At 40.0% G+C, this 27,722-nt stretch overlaps 1 protein-coding gene across 5 annotated transcripts in view; it reads left to right on the forward strand.

The window, feature by feature from the left end:
- PIP5K1B (phosphatidylinositol-4-phosphate 5-kinase type 1 beta) overlaps positions 1-27,722 on the forward strand; it is a 207,046-nt gene that overhangs the window by 93,394 nt on the left and 85,930 nt on the right. For all 5 annotated transcript variants that reach the window (XM_089691041.1, XM_089691042.1, XM_089691043.1 and 2 more), the window contains one exon: positions 17,485-17,615. In XM_089691041.1, coding sequence (XP_089547167.1) covers positions 17,485-17,615 — 131 coding nt within the window. The remainder of the gene's footprint in view (positions 1-17,484; positions 17,616-27,722) is intronic.

The following is a 27,722-nucleotide window of genomic DNA, read 5'->3' on the forward strand; positions in this document are numbered from 1 at the left end:
TTGGCATTACATTTTTGTTAAGCTAATCATTTTATGTGAACCTGTTGCAAAATGTCTAGCCTGGTGTTCTGGACAGTAACAGTACTTTCTGCTGCAGGATGTCAATGCTGAGCCTCATAATTAGACCTGATAGGCAACCCAGTGGTCAACTTGAGATAAAGGCAAGTCACCATGTGGTGCCTGCAACTTGGCAATGTAGTTACCTTGTATCGTTTTTGGACTGTGTCAGTGTTACTTGATGAACGGTCTCTTTTACCTGTAGCATGGTGTGGGAGGGGGACCACCAATGCTTGATCCCCTGAGTCCTGTTTTCTATTTACATAACTGAGCACCCTGCATGTAATGGTTCCCAGAGTGCTCTGACTAAAACTAACAGGAACCTGTAAGTGCAGATTATTTTGTTCACATTAAAGTTTAATATTGGTAAAGTAAGACAGCATCTCTTTATGTTACATACACTCTCCGGCCACTTTATTAGGTACACCTTCTAGTGCCAAGAAAATATCTTACACACCATTACAACACCACCAGCCTGGACTGTTGATACAAGGTAGGATGGATCCATGTTTTCATGTTGTTTATGCCAAATTCTGACCCTACTATCTGAATGTCGCAGCAACCTGTCTGCCCATTCTCATCTGACCTCTGACATCAACAAGACATTTTCGTCCACACAACTCACTTAATATTTTCTCTTTTTCGGACCATTCTCTGTAAACCCTAGAGATGGTTGTGCATGAAAGTCTCGGTATATCAACAGCAACCATGCCACGTTCAAAGCCACTTAAATCCCCTTTCTTCCCCATTCTGATGCTCGGTTTGAACTTCAGCAAGTCGTCTTTACCACATCTAGATGCCTAAATGCATTGTGTTGTTGCCATATGATTGGCTGATAAGCAATTTGTGTTACCAACCTATTGAACAGTTGTACCTAATAAAGTGGCCAGTGAGTGTATCTTTCTTATGCTGCATAATCCAAGATCCAAGCATAATAATTTGTTTTTATTTAAATTATTCTGAATATAAACATTATTATAATTTCACATTCTGAAAAAGTAATCAACCACTTTTTTCAGAATGTGAATTTTTATGTTTATACTCTGTTTATACTGCTGTTTAGCATTTTCATATGTTTTCATATTATTTATCATATTATCATTCATATAATTTTCATATGATATCCTTGTTGGGATATTTGATACTTTTTCATTTTTACAGCAGCATCCTAAGATGCTCAATTAGGACAGAGCTGGGCATAATGTGCCTGTCAACTGTTTATTCTTCCAGTTAAATAGCTGCACAGTTTGTCCTTAGGCACAAACAGTGGATGTCATTAGCAGGATCCTGTCATTTTTCCTTTCACTGGCTCAGCCAGCTTGAACTGAAAGAATGCACATGAGCCTGCATTTTAGGTCACACCTCATATATTGCAGTACCTGTTAGAAACCTGAGCTTTTTGTACATAGCAAATGCAAACAAGTATTTTGCATGGGTAAAATGTACATTCTTTTGCAGGTTTGGGCAAATCTGGTCAAATTACATGGTTTGTTGATGTTCATAGTGAAAAGATCTTAAAACCACCTCTTTGGGGAACACCTGTCAATTAACCTCTTGCCGACCGCGCATAGCCGAATGACGGCTTCACCGCGGCCAGCCAGTTCTGGGTGGACGTCATATGACGTCCTCCCAGAACGCACTCTGGCGCGCACCCGGCGATCTCCGTGATCGCTGTGTCCTACGGACACAGCTGATCACGTGATGTGGTAAAAGGCCAATCACAGCGGCCTTTTACCACCTGATCAGCGGTGTCCAATGGCACGCTGATCAGAGGGAAATGCAAGTGCCGGTTCTCGGCTGCACTTTCCTCACACTGTCAGATCGTGAGGAAAGTACTGCCGAGAACCGGCAGTTGTCAGAGCGGGGATCGGCACCGATCATCAGGGCACTGATGATCAGTGCCCTGATGATCGGTGCCCAGCAGTGCCACCCGCAAGTTCCGCCCTGCATTGCGCCCACTAGCTCCGCCCACCCGTGCCCAGCAGTGAACCCACCTGTGCCCAGCAGTGCACCCACCTGTGCCCAGCAGTGCACCCACCTGTGCCACTCTGCAGTGCCACCTACCTGTGCCCAGAAGTGCCACCTACATGTGCCCAGCAATGCCACCCACCTGTGCCCACCAGTGCCACCCACCTGTGCCCACCCACCAGTGCTGCCCACCAGTGCCACCCACCAGTGCAGCCCAGCAGTGCTGCCAGTCAGTGCCCAGGGGTTGTGCCAGTCAGTGCCGCCAGTCAGTGCCCAGCAGTGATGCCAGTCAGTGCCGTCTATCAGTACCCATCATCAGTGTCACCTATCAGTGCCGCCTATCAGTGCCGCCTATCCGTGACACCTCATTAGTGCTGTCTATCAGTGCCGCCTATCCGTGACACCTCATTAGTACTGCCTATCAGTGCCCTTTAGTGCTGCCTATCAGTGCCGCCTATCAGTGCCCATCAGTGCTGCCTCATCAACGCACATCAGTGAAGGAGAAAAAATGCCTGTTTGAAAAATTTTATAATAGAAACAAAGAAACTTTTTTTTTTTTCAAATTTTTTGCACTTTTTTATTTATAGCGCAAAAAGTAAAGCGCCCAGCGGGGAGTAAATACCACCAAAAGAAAGCTCTATTTGTGAGGAAAAAATTATCAAAATTTCATATGGGTACAATGTTGCATGACCGCGCAATTGTCAATCAAAGTGCGGCAGCGCTGAAAGCTGAAAATTGGCCTGGTAAGGAAGGGGGTATAAGTGCCTGGTAGGCAAGTGGTTAAACATTAAAACAAAACAAAATAACACCTTCCACACTGCATAGCAGGTACTGTGCAGGCCATATCTTACCATTAGCATTCTTATCCATTGCTCCCGTATTCGCCATATCCACCCACAAAGATCCTATTCAAACAGAGACTCTTCTAAAAGTTCATATTTGCACACTATTAAAATTGCTTCCACCGACCATGGGAGAACACTAATGCCAGTGGTCATATAGTTGTGGAGGATTATGTCATGGGAGGCTATTGATAGCTTGCATGTATGCTCTGTACCTTAACCTCGTGATGTTACCACAGCCGTAGGAAGGAATGTTGTTGCATTTTGGCACACTTCTAGTTCACAAGTATCCTTGGGTTGTCTTGCTTGCACTTTGTGTTTTAGATACACGTATTGATTTACAGTAATAATTAAGTTTGGAAATTGTTAATTCAATTTCAAAACCTTAATCTATTGTTTCTTAGGCTGGGTACACACAGGCCAAATATCAGCCAGTATCTGCTGGTTCAACAGAAACCGTCCGAGATTCGGTTTATGTGTACAGCTGTCTTTCGGACAGAAGCCGGTCTTCCCAAGAAGCCTTGGGAGTCATCATGAATGGGTGCCCACTTCTAGAAAGAGTAGCCACATTATTAAACTGTCTCCCTTTATAGACAATTTGCCTGTCGACTGATGGATACCTAAACAATTTGAGATTGCGTTATATCCCTTTCTAGCCTTATGCAGATCAAATACTCTTGATCGTATGTCTTCATAGAACTCCTTTTTGCGAGGCATGGTTTACATCAGATAATGCGTCTTATCCTAAAATGTTTGAGTGACTGTTATCAATTAAAGTAGCTCTAAAACACACCTCTAAACTAATTTTATTAATTAGTTGTGCAAACTACTGACACCAATTAGCTTTAATTGAAGTAATAAGTCTGTGGGTTCACTTACTTTTTTCCTCCAGCACTGTGAATGTTTAATCGGTGTGTTCCAAAAAGACAGTAGAAATTAGAATTGGTCATGTGGTATCACATTGGGGTTTATTTACTTAAGCTGGAGAGTGTAAAATTAGACTCAGTTCTGCTTCCAGGTTTTAATGCCAAAGCTTAACCCCTTGGCGCCAGCGCCTCCCGGCCCTTTAAGGTTTCAGGAGGCAGGGCAGGGTTTTAAGGTCATGTGACCGCCGTGATTTGCCGTCACAGCGGTCACATGATCGGGAAAGGTCCCGATCGAAAGAGGAGACCGGGACCTTTCCCTGAGTACCGGACATGTGTGCTGGAAGTGCGCAGGGCGCACACTCTCAGCACTTATGTTTTTCTTAATTGCCCGCAAATGTGCGGCTGCTCGGCGTCAAGGCCCATACGCCAGGAGTCCGCACATTTGCATGCGGCTGGCACAAAGAGGTTAATTGAACAAGCTGAGGTTAGAAGCTGTTTGGTTTCTATGCAGAAGTGATCCTGATTTTGCACTCTCCAGCTTTAGTAAATAAACCCCATTGTGTTTGTCTATTGTTGTGACTTATGGCGGCCATACATGAATCGAAATTCAGCCAGTTCAGCTGTGTGGAAAAACACAGGTCACCTCTAAGGCACATAGAAAACAATTGTTTTTATATGTACCCGGTATACACTGCAAAACAGCCAGTGTGGTGCACTGTGGTAAAATGAAGACATCTATCAGGGGTAAAATAGCAGCATCAGAAGCCTGCAGTTCTGGCTGAATATTGAGCAAACTAACAGACAAAGTGTACCTTCAAGCTCTGTTACTACATGGAAGTGTTAGGACTTTACCTGTCTAATTAGCCTCGTATTTACCTGTAGCTGCAATCTTTTGGCTGCTTCAAATATGTAAAGGTTCTAGTTTAAAGCTGGGTACACACTTCATTATTTTTTCTTTCAATCAGCAGGTTGAACAAAAAAAAAAATAAAAAAACGGACAGATCCCCGCATCAACACAAGGAATGTTGATGCAGATGAAAGAGTGACTTCCCCCTCAGCCATAATACACTGATCAGTGCTTGAAGCCATTGGCTGCAAGTGCTGATCGAATGCTGGTTTTCCAGCATGCACATTCGGCAGAAGCCAAAAGACAGACCGGCATTTTTTAAACTGACAGTTGTACAAACAGACCGAAAGGTGGCTGGTTCCTGCTGAATCAGACGATTTTCGGCCATGTGGACCAGGCTTAAGCTGACGAAAGGTAAGCACCTGAATAAAGGAAAGTTTATCTTGAGTCCCTGTATTTTTATGTGCTTTATTAGTACCAACTGCGAAGATCACTCAACACAGTTAAGCTACTTAAATTATGGTGTGTTTAAAAGCTTAAAGTGACATTACAGGCTGATTTTTTCTTTTTTATTAAATAACAAACATGTCATACTTACCTGCACTGTGCAGTGGTTTTGCACAAAAGCAGACCCGTTCCTCCTCCTCTCGGTTCCCCTGCCGGCACTCCTGGCCCCTCCATCCTGCCAAGTGCCCCCATAGCAAGCAGCTTGCTATGGGGGCACCTGAGCAGGCTGACTCCTGAGCCGTTGCTCTGTCTGTCCATTCAGACACAGAGTGCATCTCGGCCCCCCCCTTCTCATTGGCTCACTGGTGGGATCGAGATGGGACTCAGGTAAGTATTGGGGGGGGCTGCTGCACACAGAAGGTTTTTTACCTTCATGCATAGAATGCATGAAGGTAAAAACATTGAGCCTTTACAACCACTTTAATGGAGAAGTATGATAATTGAAAAAAACAAATAATAATACTCATTTCTACGGCTGCAGCATTGCTGTGATGCTGCATCTGTCCCCCGCTGCCTCTAAGACAGAGGACTGAGAGATCACATTACTTCTGATCCCTCAGTTCTCAGAGCTGGGAGTGGTGACTGTCAGTCATCGCTCTTCAGCCTACCCTTCTAGCACTCACTGGAGCTCTGGGCTAGAAAGGAGAGCCAAAGCCAGATGATCAGGATCTTTCCAGGATCAGGATCTTTCCAGAGCCTGGCACAGCTCTGCAATCAACTCTAGCTTGCTGTTGGCAGATTCTGGGTCACAGGAGAGTACAAGTAAGTGCACTCCTATTATTCAATAGAGAAGTATGGCCAAAAAGCTTTGGCGGTATTTCTCTTTTAATACTAGCAAGTGATGCTCCCGATTCTGATTATCACTTGTGATTTTTCGGTCATGTCTCATGCACAAGACTTCAGGCAGTTGAAGGTGTTTGTTATTGCATAGTGATATTTTCTAGCTTGCTTGTCCAAATGCTGCACTCTTCTTTCAAGACAAATGAAGAATCTGAAGTGTCTCAGATGTTCCACTGTCAAACTCTGGTTGAGGACTGCAGTTGGTCCAATTCCTGGAAAGAGCCATTCCTAAGAATACAGGTACTTCCCTGACCTGTTATTCTCTGCCATTTGTGTCCAGCCCTATTGATGTTCCTTGACGTAATCTTTAATTTATTATCCATCACTGAGCTGTCTATATTCCCTCAGGTGCTCACAGGTGTAGTGGTTTAACAGGTTTCATTCGAATACTGAGCTACATCTGAGTCAAATATTGCAAGGACTTTCCGGAAAACAAAGGATTAGAAAGCATCAGTCTGCCAGAATTTTATATGCTGATGTATTTTTTATTTTGTATCTTTAATTTTTAAAGTTTAGGATTATGTACTGGAAAACATTGTCTGGAAATTATTATATGAAACAAGAGAACGCTGTGCTATTCTGGTTTTGTTTATAGCCTTATATTATTATCTTCAGCAGTGTACATAGGGATGAAGGCAAAGTGTTGGTAAATGTATTTTGATATGACTGGTGCTTTAGTACAACACAGGCAAAAGTGCAGAAAATATTTATCTCTCTGCTCAGATTTTAAACCAAAGCTGCAAATAACCTGGGCAATGTGAATTGAGAATGAGAATGATGAGAAATGCCTAAGAAGCATTCTTACTTTAATATACACAAAGTGTGTGTGTGTGTGTGTGTGTGTGTGTGTGTGTGTTTATATACACTGCTCAAAAATATTAAAGGAACACTTTTTAATCAGAGTATAGCATCAAGTCAGTTAAACTCCTGGGATATTGATCTGGTCAGTTAAGTAGCAGAGGGGATTGTTAATCAGTTTCAACAGCTTTGGTGTTAATGAAATTAAAATAGGTGCACTGGATGGGCAACAATGAGATGACCCCCAAAACAGGTGGAGGCCACTGACATTTTTTTCCTTACTCATCTTTTCTGACTGTTTTTCACTAGTTTTGCATTTGGCTAGGGTCAGTGTCACTACTGGTAGCATGAGGCAGTCCAAATTCTCCAGGATGGTACATCAATACGTGCCATTGTAAGAATGTTTGCTGTGTCTCCCAGCACAGTCTCAAGAGCATGGAGCAGATTTCAGGAGACAGGCAGTTACTCTGGGATAGCTGGACAGGGACGTAGAAGGTCTTTAACCCATCAGCAGGACCGGTATCTGCTCCTTTGTTCAGGGAGGAACAGGATGAGCACTGCCAGAGCCCTACAAAATGACCTCCAGCAGGCCACTGGTGTGAATGCCTCTGACCAAACAATCAGAAACAGACTTCATGAGGGTGGTCTGAGGGCCTGACGTCATCTAGTGGGCCCTGTGCTCACTGCCCAGCACCATTGATTGACATTTGTCATTGAACACCAGAATTGTCAGGTCCGCCACTGGTGCCCTGTGCTTTTCACAGTGAGAGCAGGTTCATCCTGAGTACATGTGACAGACATGAAAGAGTTTGGAGAAGCCATGGAGAAGGTTATGCTGCCTGTAATATCGTTCAGCATGACCATTTTGGTGGTGGGTCAGTGATGGTCTGGGGAGGCCTATCCATGGAGGGACGCACAGACCTCTACAAGCTAGACAATGGCACCCTGACTGCCATTACATATCGGGATCCTTGGACCCATTGTCAGACCCTATGCTGGTGTAGTGGGTCCTGGGTTCCTCCTGGTGCACAAATATGCCCAACCTCATGTGACGAGAGTATGCAGGCAGTTCCTGGAGGATGAAGGAATTGATACCATTGAATGGCCCCCACTCTTGCCTGACCTAAATGCAATAGAACACCCCTGGGATATCATGTTTCAGTCCATCCCATGCCACCAGGTTGCATCTCACACTGTGCAAGAGCTCAGTGATGCCCTGGTCCAGATTTGGGAGGAAATACCCCAGGACACCATCCGTTGTCTCATTGGGAGCATATCCCGACGTTGTCAGGCACGCATACAAGCACGTGGGGGCCATACAAACTACTGAGTACCATTTTGAGTTGCATAATTTTTTCACTTTGATTTTCAGGGTGTCTTTGAATTCAGTCCTTTGTAGGTTGATCATTTTCGTTTCCATCAAACGATGGGGCATCCTTACGTTCCTAACACATTGCCCAGTCCATATCAGTATAGATATCCAGTGTGATATTTTTCCCCATTGAGATCTGATGTGTTTTCAGTGTTCCTTTAATTTTTTGAGCAGTGTGCATATATATAATTCTAGTGTTTCCCTGTAAAAGTCAGCCCATAACCCCCATTGTGCCCACCCATAAAGGAAGATTTTTAGGAAGGTGCCGTTGCACAGGCAGGGAAGGCGGCACAGTATTGTGAACTAATCAGGCTCTGCTGCATGCAGGTGTGTTGTGCGATCAATCTAATCAGCTGATGCACTTGCAGTGTTCTAAGGGCTCATGTACACTGCAGCTGATAAACTCACGTTTAGGAGCTGTTCAGCATTTTTTTCAGCAGCCTCTGAACTCACCCTAATGTTTTCCTGTGTCCATGTACACATCTTCGTTTACAGTCGTTTACAGGCATTTGAGTTTACAGTCGTCTTTTTGAACACAGAAAACTTGCGTTCATCAGTCAATTTTATCAGGGTTTCAATCGCTAAACGCAGCAAATCGTGGTTATAAGCGTTTGTATCTGAATTTTTTTTTAACTCTTCCAGTTCCCAATGCTGTCCAGAGCCTTTTTTCATCATGAAACATGCATGCAAAGTGTTTTCAAGGTACTCAGATGGACAAAATACTGAAAACAGGATGTTCCTACCAAGCTTGTCACACATTGCAATGACCAATTCACACCTCAGATCTATCCCACCCTTGGAAACAAAAGATATATTAATGACCATTCACACCTCAAATACCTCATGAAGACCCCCTGCCAGGTGGCCTTAATGACTCACTCCACCAGACACCTTTCTCACCCTTGGAAACAAAAGAAATGTTAATGAGCAACTTGCACCTAAGCTAATCTCAACACATACTGCTCTCTCTGCTTCTACTCTCTGTATTTCTCTGAAACAGTCTATAATTTACCACTTTTCAGTGCATTCTGGGCATTTGGGAGGTTCTCTTGTGCTTATCTTTAAAAAACTCTTCTAAACGCAAACGCATATAAACGAGCATAAACGCGTTATGCAAACGCAGCTAAAATACTTTTTTTAACCTACATTTTCCAGCAGTCCGTTTCCAGCGTTCAGAAGTGTCCCGTGTACATGGAGCCTAAGGAGGAAAGTTGCAGTGTCTGCATTCCTTCAGAAGTAATGAACCCTCAGGGATTATCTCACCAAATATATAATACCTATTGCAGATCTGACTTATCTTAGTGTAGACTTCTGGGAAAATCAGTTAGCGAGTCATACAAGCTGGAAATTACATTTCTGGATAAGTTTGTGTACATATGTGTACAGAACGCCTCTAGGTTGCGATATTGCATCGAATTTTACAGAAAATTACAGCACTGAAGATTGCAAAGGAAAGGTAATTTAAAGTACCATTCCATTACAATATGGCATTTCTAGCAATTGTACAATATATGCTATTTTATTTCTTATTTGCTATAATTTCTTTTAATCAAAGTGGAGTTATCCTTTAACTGTACTTAAAACCACTGCATGCAACATTTAGTTTCAACATATACAATTCTAATTTCAGCCTGTTGTATACACTTCTGTCAGAGCAATTTATTGTATGGCAACACTTTTAATTTGTAAATGAAGCAGCAGCATGGGAGGAGCCTAAATAAGCCAAAAAAAACCCCATGTAATTAATTAAGGTATCACATTTGAAGTTACATTTATTTTGATACCAGTGTTGCTGACCAACAGCAGTCACATTATCCAATAATTATATTAATGCCTAAAGATAAATGTAATCCTTTATGTAGTGCCAGCCCCTCAGAAAACATGAATCTATTTCATTTGTCAGAAGGACCTTACAGTTTATAATTCTTTCTACAGTTGTCCAACCACAGACCCGCTATGGAAAATTTGGATAAAAATCTTTTTACCACTATTATTTAAAATTTTGGAAAGACAGCAAGAGCCATGCAAGACAGAATATATAAACACTTTGCCGTGAATTATTGGATTCAGGACTCCAGTGCTGTTGGGGCTACAGAACTAACCAATGAACCACTGTCATTGCAGATAAAAATACATACATTTTGTAATAGTAAAATACTTTAGAATCACAACTGTATGTTTAAATTTGAATTCTGGTCAAATACTGTATAAAATACCAAGTAATGCTGTTGTGTATTTATTAAAAAAAAACAAAAAACAGTACTTTTTATGTAGCTATTGTAAGTTCCTGTATTTGTCTTTATATAAACCTTCTGTATCTGCCTGCAGAGCAGCACTTAGGTTGAGAGAAGAAGGTCCAATGCTTGGACCAAGTCATGTTCTAAGGCTAAGTTCACATATATGCGGGTGGTGCCGCTGCGGATCCGCACAAAAATCCGTGCAGCCGCACCACCCGCACAGAGGAATGCAGACCCACGGGGGGATGCCATTAATTCTAATGGTACGCCACCCGCACTGGAAATCGCAATCATACTGGGAACCGAGGTTCCCGTGTGGGCTGCATTTTCAGAAGAAGTGCAGGGACTTCTTCCCTGCGTGTCCTGGGGCAAGGGAGTCCATTCCATTGAAAGGACTCTCGTGCCCGCGCAAAACCAGACCGCAGGAACGCGTATATGTGAACCAGGGGTAATGCAGTGCACATGTTGACAGGAGGTGAGAGCAGAGTGATGAAATCAGTGTTCTCTGCTTCAAATCAAATTAAAGATTGTGTTGCCATAGCAAAAGAAGTTGATGATCAGGCTCTGCCGTGTGGGAGGTATGCCTGAATCACATGATAGGCTGTATAGAATTACAAAACGTTTGGCAGGTAAAATAGTGCTCAGATATATACAACATTTCAGTTGTCTATTTAGCTGATTGCCTGGAGTTCAGCTTTAAGCATAGGTTTAGAACAGATTGTTCCCATGGATAAAAAGAGAACAGATTTCCTATTCTGGGAATTTGTATCCTTTGAAGAGTCTTGCCAAGTTACAAAATGAAAAAAATAAAGAATTTGCTTTTGGCATGTGGTTGAGTGAGATATTATTTATATGAATATTGTGTAAAAAAAATATTGTAAAAAAAAAACCCATCAGGTTACACAAAGTTTATATAACCATACTTTTAGGCTCCATGCACTCTAGCATTTTTTTAAAAGCTCAAAAATGCTAGAAAAAAAACTCTGGATGTAAGATGATGATGATGATAGCATTTTTGTGCTGGCTTTTAGTAGCATTTAGAAGCATTTAGGAGCGTTGGCATTTTATTAGTGTTTTTACAGCACATAGAGAAACAAAAAAGCTGTTAGGAGCACTTTAGGAGCATTCAGCATTTTTTCTGCCAGGAAAACACTCCCATAAACTCTACAAAAAAATTTTTTATTTTCTGCTCCTGAACACTGAAGCTGGAAAAACGCTTCTAGCATAAAATAGCATGCATGGACACATAGGATAGTACTATTAGTTTCTAGGAGCAGAAAAAATGTTCATAATAGCTTCTAGGAGCTTAAAAAATGCTACTGTGGATGGAGCCTTATGCAGGCCATAGATGGGTCGAAAATCGGCCGATTTTTCGGCCGAAAATAAAATCGGCCGATTTTCGGATCGTTAATGGGCTCTTTGTTCGGCCGTTTTTCGGTATTTTGGACGTTTTTTTTTTTTGGTAAAGTTGGAAAAAAATCGGCCGATCGGCCGATTTTCGCGGCAATTAGTGGGCAAATCGGCCGATTTTTTACCGATAAAAAATCTGCGCATGAGCAGTGACCTGCAAGAGGAAGACAAAAAGAAGAAAAAGAGGAAGAGGATGAAGAAGAGGAAGAAGAAGAGGATGAAGAAGAAGAAGAGGATGAGGATGAAGAAGGAGAATAAGAAGAGGATGAGGATGAAGAAGAGGATGAGGATGATGAAGAAGAAGAATAAGAAAAGGATGAAGAAGAAGAAGAGGATGAGGATGAAGAAGAAGAAGAGGATGAAGAAGAAGAGGATGAAGAGGATGAGGATGAAGAAGAAGAGGATGAGGATGAAGAAGAAGAAGGAGGAGAAGAAGAAGAGGATGAGGATGAAGAAGAGGAAGAGGATGAAGAAGAAGAAGAAGAGGATGAAGAAGAAGAGGATGAGGAAGAAGAAGAAGAGAATGAGGATGAAGAAGAGGATGAGGATGAAGAAGAAGAAGTAGGATGAAAATAAGTAAAGAGGAATTCCAGTCCAGCAAAAAGTGTCCCTGCAGAGAGCTCCGCTATTTCTTTGACAGTTCTCTGACAGTTCCTTGACATTTATAGAGGTTGCAACATTGTATCTATTTGTTTCCGAATAAAAACATCTGTATCCTAAATGGAAACAAATAGATACAAGGACACTTTTGCCGGCTGTAGACGGGATGAAAATCGGCCGATTTTTTTTACCATTGATGGTAACGTCGGCCGCTTGAACGACCGATTTTTCGTTTTTTAAAAGAAAAATCTGCCGTTTTTCGACCCATCTATGGCCTGCATTAGGCTCCATCCACAGTAGCAGTTTTTTTTTAAGCTCAAAAACGCTGGATAAAAAACGTTGGTAATAGCGGTTTTTAGTAGCATTTTAATTTGCGGTTTATTAACGTTTTCATGGAGGAAGAAAAATAAAGCTAGAAAAAAAGCTGTTAAAGAGTGTTTTAGTAGCGTTTACTCTAAAAACTCTACAAAAACATTTTTTTTCTGCTCCTAAATGCTGAAGCTTGAAAAACACTACTAGCCTAAAATAGTATACATGGATAAAAAGGATAACAATATTTAGCTTTTAGGAGCAGAAAAAAAAATGCTAATGATGGCTTCTTGGAGTTTAAAAAACGCTAGTGTGCATACAGCCTTAATAAACCAAAATCTGGTATACTACTATTGTTACTTTTGCAGTAACTGTTCTTACCAATGTCTAAACTAGCACTGCACCTAGTTGCCTATATTAATATTATAAATGATATTGCTAATAAAATAAAAATACAACCTAGCCGGGGTTTTCTTTTTTTCACATGAAACTAATAACTGCTACTGAAAACAATGTGTGTGTAGGAACTTTCTGTAGTTCATTGCTTTAACGGACCTGAAATGATAAAGTCTTTCCTAAAATGTGAGTACATATTTTAAAAAATAGAAATGGACTGGTGGTGTAAGACACCCCCCGCGTACTTAGCTCAGTGAAAGACTCCTAGGGCAAGATCTCCATGCAGCCGGAGGGATTCCCCCATCCACCAACGGTTAAAGGAAAGAAAATTGCATAATGTATGGCCAGCCTTACATGTTATATAAACTGAAAATAGAGACTCAATAAAGTTCAGTGAATATTTTTACATGCCTGGAAAATGGGGGATTCAATGCCACAGAAATCATCTGATTATGAACTAATCACCTATTACTTCCTGTAAATGGGAATAGTGTGATGACAACTGTAATAAATACCAATAATATTTCCAAGTGTCAGTAATAAACTGAATAGCAATGTTGTTCTGCATTACTGAGAAGTATAAATTATATAGCAGACAACCTTATTTGTAGGATTAGTTTTATTCTGTTGTAATGAGAGGCAGCCAGGGGTGATATGTTGCTTGTCTTGTTTATTTTCATTAGCTTGTTGGTTTATTGAGAGTACACTTCCCCAGGAAGGATACAGTAGATTGGATGTCTTGACTTTAAAATGAGACTTGAAGGATTAGTACAATAATCTTCTCAAGGTTTAATTCACTTTTGCTCAAGACATGACCAGCTTTATTTTTAGGCTTATCTGCTCTTCCTTTTTCCATATAAATCTTTATTATGGATCTTTTTTTCCTTTTATGGGCCAGTGTAAACAAATGCCTTTTTTACTTATTTGTAAATCATTTTATGTAGCTCCCAATGTCCTTCTGGACAGTGGTCAGTACAAATCATTACAGTGCAACAAACAAGTAGGGAGGGAGAAAAATAATCAACATAATACATATTTTAACAACATTTAAAGGGATTATCTGATTGTTATAGATAAATGTACGTTTTTATACAGAAAACCTATTTTATCTTCTTACACAATCTAGTAATGCATGTGTTTTAAAGCAAGGACCAGAAAACTCAACATGCCATTATACATTTTTTAAAAGAAAACACAACTGTCTTTGCACTAAGTATTAAATATATAAGTATTTAAATATATAGTACTAAGCATTTAAATATATGTCTTTTTAGTGCTTGATTTAGAATAATGTAATTTTTACAAAATGAAGGACAAAGCAACTGGATTACTTTAATGCTTTCATCCACCACGGCATATGCCCATCTTTCCATCACTTCCTAACCTATTTGCTTGGAACAGGAAGCAAAGATAATATCCAATACTTATGGGTATATAGGGCCATGTGCTAGAGCTTGATTGGTTGTGCGCTGCACCTGGGGACAGGGAAGATCTTAACTGTGTAAGCTCAGAGTGGAGAAGCTCAATGCTTACACATGGCTGGTTTTGTTAGCTTTTGCTGGTTGAATAGAGCAGCAAGAGCACAAAGGAAAGGCTGGTAGGTGCTGTTGAGAAGGGGGGAATTAAAGTGACAAAAAACAGTCACTGCCCCAGTATATAACTGGCCTTCACAGCAAGGAGCACATGGAAGGACGACACATGTCAAACAACAAAACAGAAAAATTCCGTGCTCTAACGTGCCAGCCGCCTGCAAACAAACCATATTTACCTGTCCAGCAGTATGCGTTAAAAACATTTGCAAATACATACGTAAGTTACAGAACCACGTCACGGCACCCCAGTATTCTGTAGTTCCTAACTCTACAAATTTAAGAGCCCCCATAGTAAAGGCACATGTATTTAATGGATAGACCAAGGTCAGATGGACTTGAGGTAGCCTGAGGGATCCCTGTTGTTTTGCCCTGCATGGGTAGATCACACTTTAAATATTTATAGTAGAATTAAAGGTAACATTTTTTTTTGGGGGGGGGGGGGTCAAGGGAATTCCCTCCATTTCCTGTCCCAAAACAGGAAGTGAGTGGAAATCTATTTCAAAATAAGGAAAATCACCAGGTTCACCAGAGCTAGTGTCCCCATTGGAAAATTTCCCCTCTATCACTGTTTTAGGGGCAACTCAAAATTTGGGATTTTCTTTCAGTGACCATAGTAAACATGACAAATAGAGATGGTGAATCACCCTAATGGGAGTGCAGACAGCATTAGAAACCTAACAGGCGGTCTAAACCCTATCCACTCTATTCAAAACTAAAAAATAGTTTTGCCTTTAGTTGTAGAGGAATTTTGTCACTATATCTACTAACAAATGGTGTTTGACTGGTTTGATCAGTTAACATACTTCTTGTAAATCTGCTGCCTCTTTAAAAAGACATTTTGATCCCTTGCCCTCTTCCTCAAATCTGCTAAAACTTTCTGCACTGTACTATTATTAGGCACTGGAGGACATCACTTAAGGTAAACATTACCTATCTTCTGACAGGTAATTCAGAGCTAATGATCACAGAAATTACATTCCAGATTCTTCCATGATAAGCAAAAAAATATCTGTGAAAAAAAACTGGTGTTTTATATTCACAGTGTGTGTGTATATATATATATATATGTATATATATATATATTCCCAAGGAGAGCCACCCTATATTGTCAGTAAAATGCTGTTGCTTTGGGCAGCATAGTGGCTAAATGTTTAGCACTTCTGCCTGGCAGTACTAGGGTCATTGGTTCAAATCCTAACCACTGCATCACTTGCCTGGAGTTTGCATGTTCTCCATGTGCCTGTGTGGGTTTCGTCCAGGTACTCTGGTTTCCTCCTATACTCCAAAGACATGCTGGTAGGTAATTGGGTCTAAATTGGCCATAGTATGTGTATGAATGTAAGTTAGGGACCTTAGATTTTACACCCCTTGATGGTTAGGGATTGATCTACAATATATATGTAAAGTGTTGCGTAAATTGATGGCGCTGTATAAGTACCTGAAATAAATAAATAATCTCCACTGCAAGGCCTGTGCCTCTATACCTGTTTTTGATATATACACTATATTGCCAAAAGTATTGGGACGCCTGCTTTTACACGCACATGAACTTTAATGGCTTTCTAGTCTTAGTCTGTAGGGTTCAATATTGAGTTGGCCCACCCTTTGCAGCTATAACAGCTTCAACTCTTCTGGGAAGGCTGTCCACAAGGTTTAGGAGAGTGTCTATGGGAATGTTTGACCATTCTTCCAGAAGCGCATTTGTGAGGTCAGGCACTGATGTCAGACAAGAAGGCCTGGCTAGCAGTCTCCGCTCTAATTCATCCCAAATGTGTTCTGTTGGGTTAAGGTCAGGACTCTGTACAGGCCAGTCAAGTTCCTCCACCCCAAACTCGCTCATCCATGTCTTTATGGACCTTGCTTTGTGCACTGGTGCCAGTCATGTTGGCATAAGAAGGGACCACCTTTAAACTCTTCCCACAAAGTTGGGAGCATGAAATTGTAAAAAAAAAAAAAATTGTCCAAAATGTTTTGGTATGCTGACGCCTTAAGAGTTCCCTTTACTGGAACTAAGGGGCCAAGCCCAACCCCTGAAAAACAACCCTACACCATTATCCCCCCTCCACCAAACTTTACACTTGGCATGATGCAATCAGGCAAGTACCGTTCTCCTAGCAACCTCCAAACCTAGACATGTCTATCAGATTGCCAGACTGAGAAGACATGATTCTTCACTCCAGTGAACATGTCTCCACTGCTCTAGAGTCCAGTGGCGGTGTGCTTTACACCACTGCATCCGACACTTTGCATTGCACTTGGTGATGTAAGGCTTGGATGCAGCTGCTCGGCCATGGAAACCCATTCCATGAAGCTCTCTACAGACTGTTGTTGTGCTAATCTGAAGGCTTTAGGTCTTTAGCTATTGACTCTGCAGACAGTTTTAGATTTCTGCGCACTGTGCACTTCAGCATACTCTGTCACCACTCTGTCATTTTACATGGCCTACCACTTCGTGGCTGACTTACTGTTGTTCTTCCCAATTGCTTCCACTTTGTTACAAACCACTAACAGTTAACCGTGGAATATTTAGTAGCAAGGAAATTTCATGGATGGACTTATTGCACAGGTGGTAACCTATCACGGTACCACGCTTGAATTCACTGAGCTCCTGAGAGCGACGCATTCTTTCACAAATGTTTGTAGAAGCAGTCTGCATGCCTAGGTGCTTGATTTTATACACCTGTGGCCATAGAGGTGATTGGAACACCTGAATCCAATGATATGGAGGGGTGTCCCAATACATTTGGTAATATATTGTATATATAGTACATAATACAAATACCTGACTTGTTGAAAAATGAAAGATGTTATAGTATTATTTGTATATTGTTTTATCATTACAGACAGCATCATCGGCAATTAAGGATACTATTCAGTTGGGAATACACTACACAGTCGGTAATCTTACATCCAAACCGGACAGAGATGTGCTTATGCAAGACTTTTATGTAGTGGAAAGCGTCTTTTTACCCAGGTACATTATTTCTACAGAAACGTATCATTTTCTGTACATCTTTTTTTACAAACTCGGGAGCATTCCTTCTCTTAAGCCCTGGTGCAGTAAGCTGTGTTACCATTGTCACTAAAACAAGCTTATAGCAATAATGTCACCATAAAACAATCATGCATATGTGTATCAGAGATCCTCTGCCTTATCCTATGAAACATTAAGTTACAGTAGTCTGTAAGCCTATCTTGAGAGAAGCCTGGACGCTGCCATTGCTAACCTCCCTATATAAATGCTAGTTGCCTAGCTCAAATGCAGAGTCTTTGACCTAAGCACTTTATGAGCCACCGACCAGGAACAAGCATGCAGCAAATGACAGACTGAAGTTAGCACTTTTGATCTTTATACTTGCACCAGGGCTTTGATTCAGAAAGAACTTAAAGCATTGCATTAGTATGCTAGATATGCAAATAGCATTTTCTGCAAGGGAAGGCATCAATGGCAGCCTCAGGTTTCTTACTGCACTGAAAAAAATATATCTAATGTGTTGTGCAACTAGTGGCTCCAAAACATGAAGCTATCTATTTGGCCCACCACCTCTTAAGCCTTGTTCTGCCTTACTGTGTGTCTTTTATATTGTACGAAGCTCAGGTCAAGTACTCTTTTACATGAATTGACATCTGTATATGCATAGTAAAGTACCCCAGATTTCTGTGCCCCTGGTTATTTTAATGCTACTTTCCCACTGATCTGCGTCAAAAACACGTATATTTTTACCGCGTTTGTGGTACGTTTTGTACAGGACATGTGTCTCAAAAAACACACCAAAAACGCAACACGGGTGCATTTTTGCCACTTTTTCCATTGATTTCAACACCGTTTTGGTGTGATGTTTTTACCCCACCACACCTGCACCAAAAATGCAGCAAGCAAGATTTTAAAAAATGCACCAGACCTGCAATGGATCAGTGTGAAGAGTTCCCTAGAAATACATGGTCACACATTTTTCTTCCGCTTTTTTAATGCAAAAGCAGAAAGAAAATAGATCAGTGTGAAAGCAGCCTAAGGTAACTGAAGTTAAATGCAGGGCTCTTAGGTGCCTATAATACAAGTACCCTTTAAATCATAAAGAGTAACTCTACTTTTCTTTAGAAAAAAGAACTATCCCCTCTGGGTGATCTACGTACATTGCAGGAAGTTTAACAAACTTTTTTGTGGATTCCTACTTTTTTCGCTCTGAAGAAGAAAATGTAGTGATACTGATTATGAATGGGAGTGAATTTTTTCACTATTGATCAGCTGATGCACTTGCAAGGCTCTAATGAGAAAAGCTGCAGTGCTCTAATGAGGAAAGTCAGATGATGCCTAAAATCTGACTTGTATGTTAGTGCAGACTTCTGGGAAAATCAGTTAGCCAATCAAACAAGCAGGAAATTACATTTCTGGGGAGGTTCTGTAGCAGGGTGGATTTGATTTAAATCAAACTGATTTAAATCACAATTTAAATCACTAGTCAGTAAGGCTTGATTTAAATCATAGTTTTCTACATAGACTAATTCTTGCTGGTATAACTTTAATACGTAAGTTGAAGATTTTTAGAATAACAACTTTTCATATTAGTTTTTTTATCCCCAGTTTAATAGGTTAATCATTCATATTTGGACAACTTTTCTGTTGTACTTAGGAAGGAGAAAAATAATCATTACCTTAATAATAACAATTTAAATAGATTTATTCATCTGAAACAATAACATTACAGCATATGTTATTTGCTTAAACAAACATCCATGTTTGCTAACTAATTTGGCTAAACAAAATCTATATATTTTAAGAAACTTAGACTGTCAGCCCCTTCCTCCTCACACTTAGTTTCACTTTCTTCTTGTGCAGATCTATTCCACTCCAAACAATCAGAAAAATATTGTTTCTATTCTATTCACTGAACTTCTTGAAACTTAGCAGTGAAGGGGTTGATTCTGTATTCATAGGTTTGGATTAAGGTCTTTTTCTTAACTCTGTTCATGTTATAACATTTTTGCTGTGAAGAAGAGGCATGTGATCTCCGCTGAGTCAAATTCAGTTTTGAGAACTGCAAAAGTAAACCAAGCATCTGTGATAGTATCTTGTAGGCAGAGAAACTGCCCAATAATCTTACAGAAACCTCTGGAAGAGCATGACATTGTGAATGGATTCATGGAATTTATTTACCAAAAGAATTAAACATATACAGCCTTATTCTACATAATTAAAAAACTAATCTTTATTTCATGATGGAATAACCATTGGATGGTAATATATTTTCCTCAAAAAGCATTTTATTCAAAAAAATCCGATTTAAATAAAAAAAATCCGTTTTTTTTTTTTTGATTTTTTAAAAAAAATCATTGATTTTTATCCACCCTGTTCTGTAGACAAACTGTGTACAAAAGGCTTTCAGCTTGCCATATTGAATGGCATCTTACGGTAATACTGTTTTTATGTCAGTACTGCAAATTGAAAATGAAAGGTCATCTTTAAAGTACAGCCACAGGCAAAACTTTTTTAGTTTTGGATAGAGTACATAAGGATTAGAACACTTGTCAGTTTTTACTGCTGTTTGTATCCCCGTTAAGGAGGTTCACCCTCTCTATTTGTCCTGATTACCATTCTCATTCAAGTAGCTCAAAAAAAGAAAATCCAAAATTTTGGGTTGTCCACAAAAAAGTAGTAGAGGGAAAATCTTCCAATGGGAACACTATTTCTGTTGACCTGGGCGTCCCCAAGAAATTCTCCTAATTTACAAGGATTTCCTCTCACATCCTGTGTGGCTATGGGACAGAAAATGAAGGAAAATCTCCGCAATGGGACAGAGATGGGGTTTTAACCCTCCCTTACTCTATCCAAAATGAAAAAAAAAGTTTTGTCTATAGTCCTAACATTCAAGTTTTAACATTCAATTGTAACACGGCTTGTTTTGCAATTGTATATGCTATATGGTTTTTTTTCGCTATTCTTTTCATAAAAAGCAGAGTTACCCTTTAAAATATATCTATAGACATTTTTTACAGTTTTGGAGAGATTAGCGCTTAGGTAAATCCCCTGCAAAGTTTTTATTTTTTTTCAGCTGTTTGTGAGACTGTGGGTACAATAAGAGCAAATCTTAGTAAGTGTAATTCCCATCTTAGATAGTTGTCACTGGAGCAGGTGTCCCCATTGGGCTTCCCCTCATATCTTGTTTTGGGGAAAACCAAATCTTGGCGACTTTCATTCACTTTCTGTTACAATGAAAACTCACCAAGACAAATAAAGAGCTTGAATCTCCCCAGTGGACAACAATAAAAAAATGGATGCTTGTTCTAACCTTTCCTTACTCTACCTAAAACTAAAAAGAACTGTTTCAACTAGAAGTACACGTTAAAAATGACTGACACCATCCATGGACGCTTTCTCCTGAATTCTATTAATGCTCATACAGTCACTTGTGGTGAGACGGCTGTTTATGTGCAGAGTAAAGGCGATAATGCTGTCAAAGGAAAATATTAAAAGACAAGCAGGTTCCTCTATGCAGCCACAGAACACATCTATATTTAAACACACTTTCTCACTGCATGCATAATTGTGCAATGTCATGTAGTGGAAGACTAAATACTTACCACTATAGACTAAATATTAATGAAAATGGTCCTTGAGCTGTACGGAACATAATATGTTTTACATACAGTATGTCACCAGTGCCTCAGCTGTACAATGACGTTGAGCAAGATAAACTGCATGATAAATGGCATAATGTGCAGCGCTTAGCTTGGCTATTTACAGTCATTTTTAGATTGAAGTATTTCTCAAAACTTGCCATTACCTGAAGCTTCTAGTGCCTGTCTATGATTAAAGCTGTGTGATAATGTAAAGGGTAACAAAGGCAAAACTTTTTTTTTTAGTATTGGATAGAGTGGAGAGGGATTAGAACACCTGTCATGTATTTATTGCTGTCTATGCCCCCCTAGTTAAATTTACCTTCTGTACTTGTTCTGTTTACTGTTATCATCGAAATGACAATCTTAAATTTTGGGTTGACATCAGAACAATAATAGAGGGGAAACCTTCCAATGGGGATACTAGTTCTGGTGACCCTGGTGTCACACCACGATTCCCTAACTTTGGAGGGATTTCCTCTCACTTGCTGTTTGGCTATGGGACAGGAAGTGAAGGGAAATCTTCCCTATGGGACACAGATGGCGAAAAAAAAACTAATAGGAGTTATAACCCTCCTTTGCTCTGTTCAAAAGTTACATCTTAACCCCTAACGCCACACCTCCCAGCCCTTTAAAGGGTTTCTGATGCCGAGCTTTATAATCAGGTGACTGCCATGATTAGCTGTCACCGCGGTCACATAATCAGAAATCTTTCCATTAGGGGCCAATAACTGTGGCAGGAGCACACAGGGCACACGCTGTCGGCGCGTTTGTTTATATTTGGGTACACAAATATGCGGGATCTCTGCATCAAGGCCCACCTGCCCAGAGGCTGCATATTTGTGTACTGTCAGCGCAAAGAGTTAAGCACCCTTGGTTATGTGCTCATTTAATATTTTCTACCTTTTCAGTTGTTTTTTTGGAGAAGGCCTTTGAACAGACTGCAAGCTACTCTGAAATATTTGAAAGTGATAATGGAGGCATTAAAAGGAGACAGACTGAGTTTCCTCTCATTAAAAACAATGCAGAACTCAAACCCTGAGATCTTTAACCCTTTGTTAGGACAAGACTATGTTCAAATTTAGTTTACAAATGAAACTGAGATCTGCCAGCACAGTACAAAGAGGGTTAATTATGTTAAATATTATTTTTTTTAACCCCCTTTTTAAAGCGGTATAAAACTCAAAAGTAATATATTGCAGCTTACAAACTTAGATGCGGTGGCTGCATTTGTTTTTATTTTTTTAGGCTTTTTCCCTCTGTTTTCACCTGGCGATCTGGCCAGTAACAAACCTCCTGTATTAGACTGTCCCCACTCTCGATGAAGGAGCACAGGGGGCACATCAGACATCAGCATTGTTAATCTGGGGGGAGGGGAGTGTTAAATGGTCTAGCAGATTTAGGTACACTAACAAATTGAAGCCAGACCTCAGCTCACACTGCCGTCCTGCTAGCAGTTACAGCAGCATTTTTTTCCTTTTGTGATAAAGATTTATATACATAAATAAAAGCTGACCATTGTAAGCACCACTGTCAGTTGTAAATGGTTTGTCTCAACACTCCTAACTGATACAATTGGAGGAGAGCTTGTTCTGTTGAAAAACAACAGACTTACTGGCAGAAACTCCAGATGAAAATAAAAGAAAGAAAGCCTAAAAAAAAACCAATGCAGCTATCATATCTAAGAATTGGTAAGCTGCAAAATAATACAAGTTTGCTTTTGGGTTTATTAAACACTAATGTTACATAGCAGAGGAAAACTTCAATTTGGGAGTTTTCAGAAAACAGAAACTAAAAATGTAAGCCTAAACGTTATGTTTTATAAATGATGCTATATAAATGGGAACATGTCAGAAATATAAAGTAGGTGTCATCTACTGGATGGAAATACATTTTAAAAGTAACCATTCCACTCTTCTTGCTATCTAGTCTAACCGTACCTGTGTATAAAGGCTGTTTTATTGCTCCTTCTCTTGGGTCACAGATTTACAGTAATCCCTAGATAGTAGGTGTGAAAACTCTGGAAATTTGACATTTGAAAGTGATGTCTAGTCTTTCTGGATACAATTACATCAACTCTCCTTTCACATTGGTCCCTAAGGTCAATGAATTGAAAAAAATAAATAAATTCAGACAATGGTGAAGGGAGGGATAAAGGAAGCTAAAGTGAAAATGAATGTACGTAAAGTGAATTTTTACACACAATTTCACAGCTGATATCTAGACAGTTTCTCAACCTTCTTTCAGTCAAGGCGCCCTTTAAAATTATTTTCAGTTTCGAAGCACTCAAGTCTAAAGGCTTGTTCATGTGTGAGTTTTGGAATGGTAAGCTGTCAGACACATTTTTCACCCCCCCAACTTCTCCTCCTTTAGTTGCTGAGGCAGTCGCCAGGGTAGTGCATAGTCACACTCGGCAGGCACTACTCCTGCCAAATGCAACACGTTCAGGTGAATGGGGCCAATGCTGCAACTGCCTGCATTGCACAAGGTTGCAGCACAATGGTGCTGCATTTAGGGGGTTAAAATAGGCTTGTAAGATGCCTCTGAAAAGCATTCTGGGCATGAATCGCTTTTCAGAGGCGCAACATTCCTTGCTGCAATTCTGATCGGGCCCAAAAGCAGTTAAAAGCTTAGAAAACTAATTCTCATCTAAAGGATTAGGGTCAGGATAAAAAATAACGTCCAGACATACATATACGCACACAGTTGTGCTAAACAAATTTGCACACCCTGGCAGAAATCATAAAATTTTGGCATTTATATTGAAAATATGACTAATCTTGCCAAAAAAACTGTCTTTTATTTTAGGATAGTGATCATATGAAGCCATTTATTATCACATAGTTGTTTGGCTCCTTTTTACATCATAATGATAACACCCAATTAGCCCTGATCAAAAGTTTACATATTCTGGAATGTTTGGTACAGACACACAAGATGACACACACATGTTAAAATGGCAATTAAAGGTTTGTTTCCCACATCTGTGACTTTTTACACTGAAATTAGTGTCTGTGTATAAACAGTCAATGAGCTTGTTAGCTGTCATGTGGATGCACTGAGGAGGCTAGATACTGAGCCACAGGAAGCAGAAAAGAACTGTCAAAAGACATGCGTAAAAGGTAATGGAGCTTTATAAAGATGGAAAGAGATATAAAAAGATATCCAAAACCATGAATATGCATGTCAGTACTGTTCAATCATTTATTAAGATGTGGAAAGTTCAGGGATCTCTTAATATCAAGCCAGGGTCAGGTCTATAATTGTTATCATAGGTGTATTTTAAATGATAGAATATCAACCAAAAATCCAGAAAAAACACATGATACAAATGTTATAAATTGAGTTGCGGTTCAGTGGGTAAAATACGTATTTGATCCCCTACCAAACAAGAATAATTCTGGCTCCCACAGACTGGCTATGTGCTCATGTGGTACACAGGTTAGTCCTGTCAATTTAAGAAGATGCTCCTAACAACAACTCGTTATGTGTATAAAAGACACCTGTCCACAGAATCTCATTCTTCCTCACCACCATGGGCAAGACCAAAGAGCTATCAAAGGACGTCAGGAACAAGACTATAGACCTGCACCAGGCTGCAATGGGCTAAAAGACTATCAGCAAGAAGCTTGGTTAGAAGGAGACAATTGGTGGAGCAAGTATTCGCAAATGGAAAAAATACAAAATAATCATCAATCACCCTTGGTCTGGAGCTCCATGCAACTTTTTGCCTCAAGGGGTAAGGATGATCATGAGAAAAGTGAGGGTGAGGAATCAGCCCAGAACTACACGGGAGGAGCTTGTGAATGATCTCAAGGCAGTTGGGACCACAGTCACCAAACAAACCACTAGTAACAGAATTTGCGCATGGATTGAAATCCTACAGCGCCCGCAAGGTCCCCCTCCTCAAGATGACACATGTACAGTCCCGTCTGAAGTTTGCCAGTAAACATCTAAATGATTCACAAAAGGATTGAGAGAAAGTGCTGTGGTCAGATGAGACCAAAGTTGAGTTCTTTGGTATTAACTTGACTCGCCGTGTTTGGAGGAAGAAAAATGCTGACTATGACCCTAATAACACCATCCCTACAGTCAAGCATGGAGGTGGAAACATTATGCATTTGGGCTGTTTCTCTGCTAAAGGTAGAGGCCGACTTTGCCACTTAGAGGGGCCAATGGACGGGGCCATGTTTTGTAAAACCTTGGATGAGAAATTCTTCCCTCAGCCAGAACAGTGAAGATGGGTCGTGAATGGGTCTTCCAGCATGACAATGACCCAAAACATACCGCCAAGGCAACAAAGGAGTGGCTTAAAAAGAACATTAAGGCCATGGAGTGGCCTAGCCAGTCTCCAGACCTTAATCGTATAGAAAATTTATGGAGCTGAAACTTCGAGTTGCCAAGTGACAGCCAAGAAACTTTAAGGATTTAGAGAAGATCTGTAAAGAAGAGTGGACCAAAAGCCCTCCTGAGATGTGTGCAAACCTGGTGACCAACTACAAGAAACATATTACCTCTGTGCTTGCCAACAAGGGTTTCTCCACCAAGTACTAAGTAATTTTTTGCTTAGGGATCAAATACCTATTTTACTCACTGAACTGCAACTCAATTTATAACATTTGTATCATGTGTTTTTTCTGGATTTTTGGTTGATATTTTGTCTCTATCATTTAAAATAAACCTATGATAAAAATTATCAACCCTTCATTTGTTTGTAAGTGTAAAATCTGCAGGGGATCAAATAATTATTTTCCCCACTGTATGTGATAATAAATGGCTTCATATAATCATTATCCTTAACCATTTCAATACCGGGCAATTTTACACCTTCCTGCCCAGGCCATTTTTCACGTTTCAGCGCTCTCACACTTTGAATGACAATTGCGCGGTCATACAACATTGTACCCAAACTAAAATTTGATCATTTTCTTCACACAACTAGAGCTTTCTTTTGGTGGTATGTAATCACCGCTGGGGTTTTTATTTTTTGCTAAATTAACAAAAAAAGGCCAAAAATTAAAAAAAAAAACACGTTTTTCTTTGTTTCTGTTATAAAAGTTTACAAATAAATAATTGTTCTTCATAAATTTAGGCCGAGATGTATTCTGCTACATGTCTTTGGTGAAAATAACCCAAATTAGGATGTATTATTTAGTTTGTAGGAAAGTTACAGAGTTCACAAACTATGGTATAGATCTGAATATTGATCAATCCTGAAGTACTGACAGCCAATCTAATTTCTTGAGGTCCAAGAATGTCAGAACAGTACAGATATCCCCCAAATGACCCCTTTTTGCAGAGTAGACAGTCCGACGTACTTCATAAGAGGAATGGCGAGTTTTTTGAAGTTGTATTTTTTTTGTCATAATTTTTCGGAAAATAAAAAAATTTAAAAAATTATTTTCACTATTTTTTTTTTTACATACTGTCACCAGTGCAGTACAGCGTCATCATATAACTGGCATGGCGGTGAACAGGGACACTGACTGGTGACAGTATGAAAAAAATATATATATATATATTTTTTTTTTTTATTATTTTTAATTTTTATTACATTTTTTTTATTTTTTTTAAGATTTTTTTTTCATATTGTACTATGACCAAAGTAGTACAATGTTACCATAGTAACATTGTACTACTTTGGGGAAGTGATCAGTATTTTTTTTTTTTATTTTGCTTATAGAATTACTTTGCTATAAGCAAGCATTTACCTGAATGAAATCGATTCATTCAGGGTTTTTTTTTTTTGTGCTTAGCTGTGATTTGGTCACAGCTAATCACATGACATGTGCATGTGATTAGCTGTGACCATTCACAGCTAGGCAGTAGTATACAATGGATGGCATGAATGAAGCCATCCATTGTATACAACTGTCATGTGACCTGCTGTGATTGGTCACAGCAGGTCACATGGTACCAGCAACGGGGGCCGGTACTCAGATCTGTCATCGGCTGTGTCCGAGGTACACGGCCGGTGACAGATCGCGCTGCTGCGAGGCTCTGCATTAGCGCAAACTGCGCATGTGCGGGTGCACGCCAAATGGCGTGCACCCGGAATGCCGCAGCACTTCTGAAGCCGCCAAACGGCCATTGGCCGGGCGGCTAATGGTTAAATAAAAAAGTTTTTTGGCATGATCAGTCATATTTTCAATATAAATGCCAAAATGTCACAATTTATGCCAGGGTAAACTCATATACAGATAAATTAATTCACATACATACATGAGCTCACATACATACATACATACATACACAAACTCACATACTTACATAGACACATAGCCTTTTTGTTAAATGCACACTGTACCTGCACTTGCACTGCCAGGTGAACAGTTGGTTTTGTATTGCTGCATTGTAGGGGAAGGTGGAACAGGTCAGGGCTCAGAAGGACACCTTCCACTGTTTTGCACAGTGGGAGCTTGATCAAAGGAACACTAAAGTACAGGTGTGCAGTTCTGTGATTAGC

Source organism: Staurois parvus, unplaced genomic scaffold (genome assembly GCF_062004578.1).
Source record: "Staurois parvus isolate SC_StPar_1 unplaced genomic scaffold, SC_StPar_1.0 ptg000549l, whole genome shotgun sequence".
NCBI classification, from domain to species: Eukaryota; Metazoa; Chordata; class Amphibia; order Anura; family Ranidae; genus Staurois; species Staurois parvus.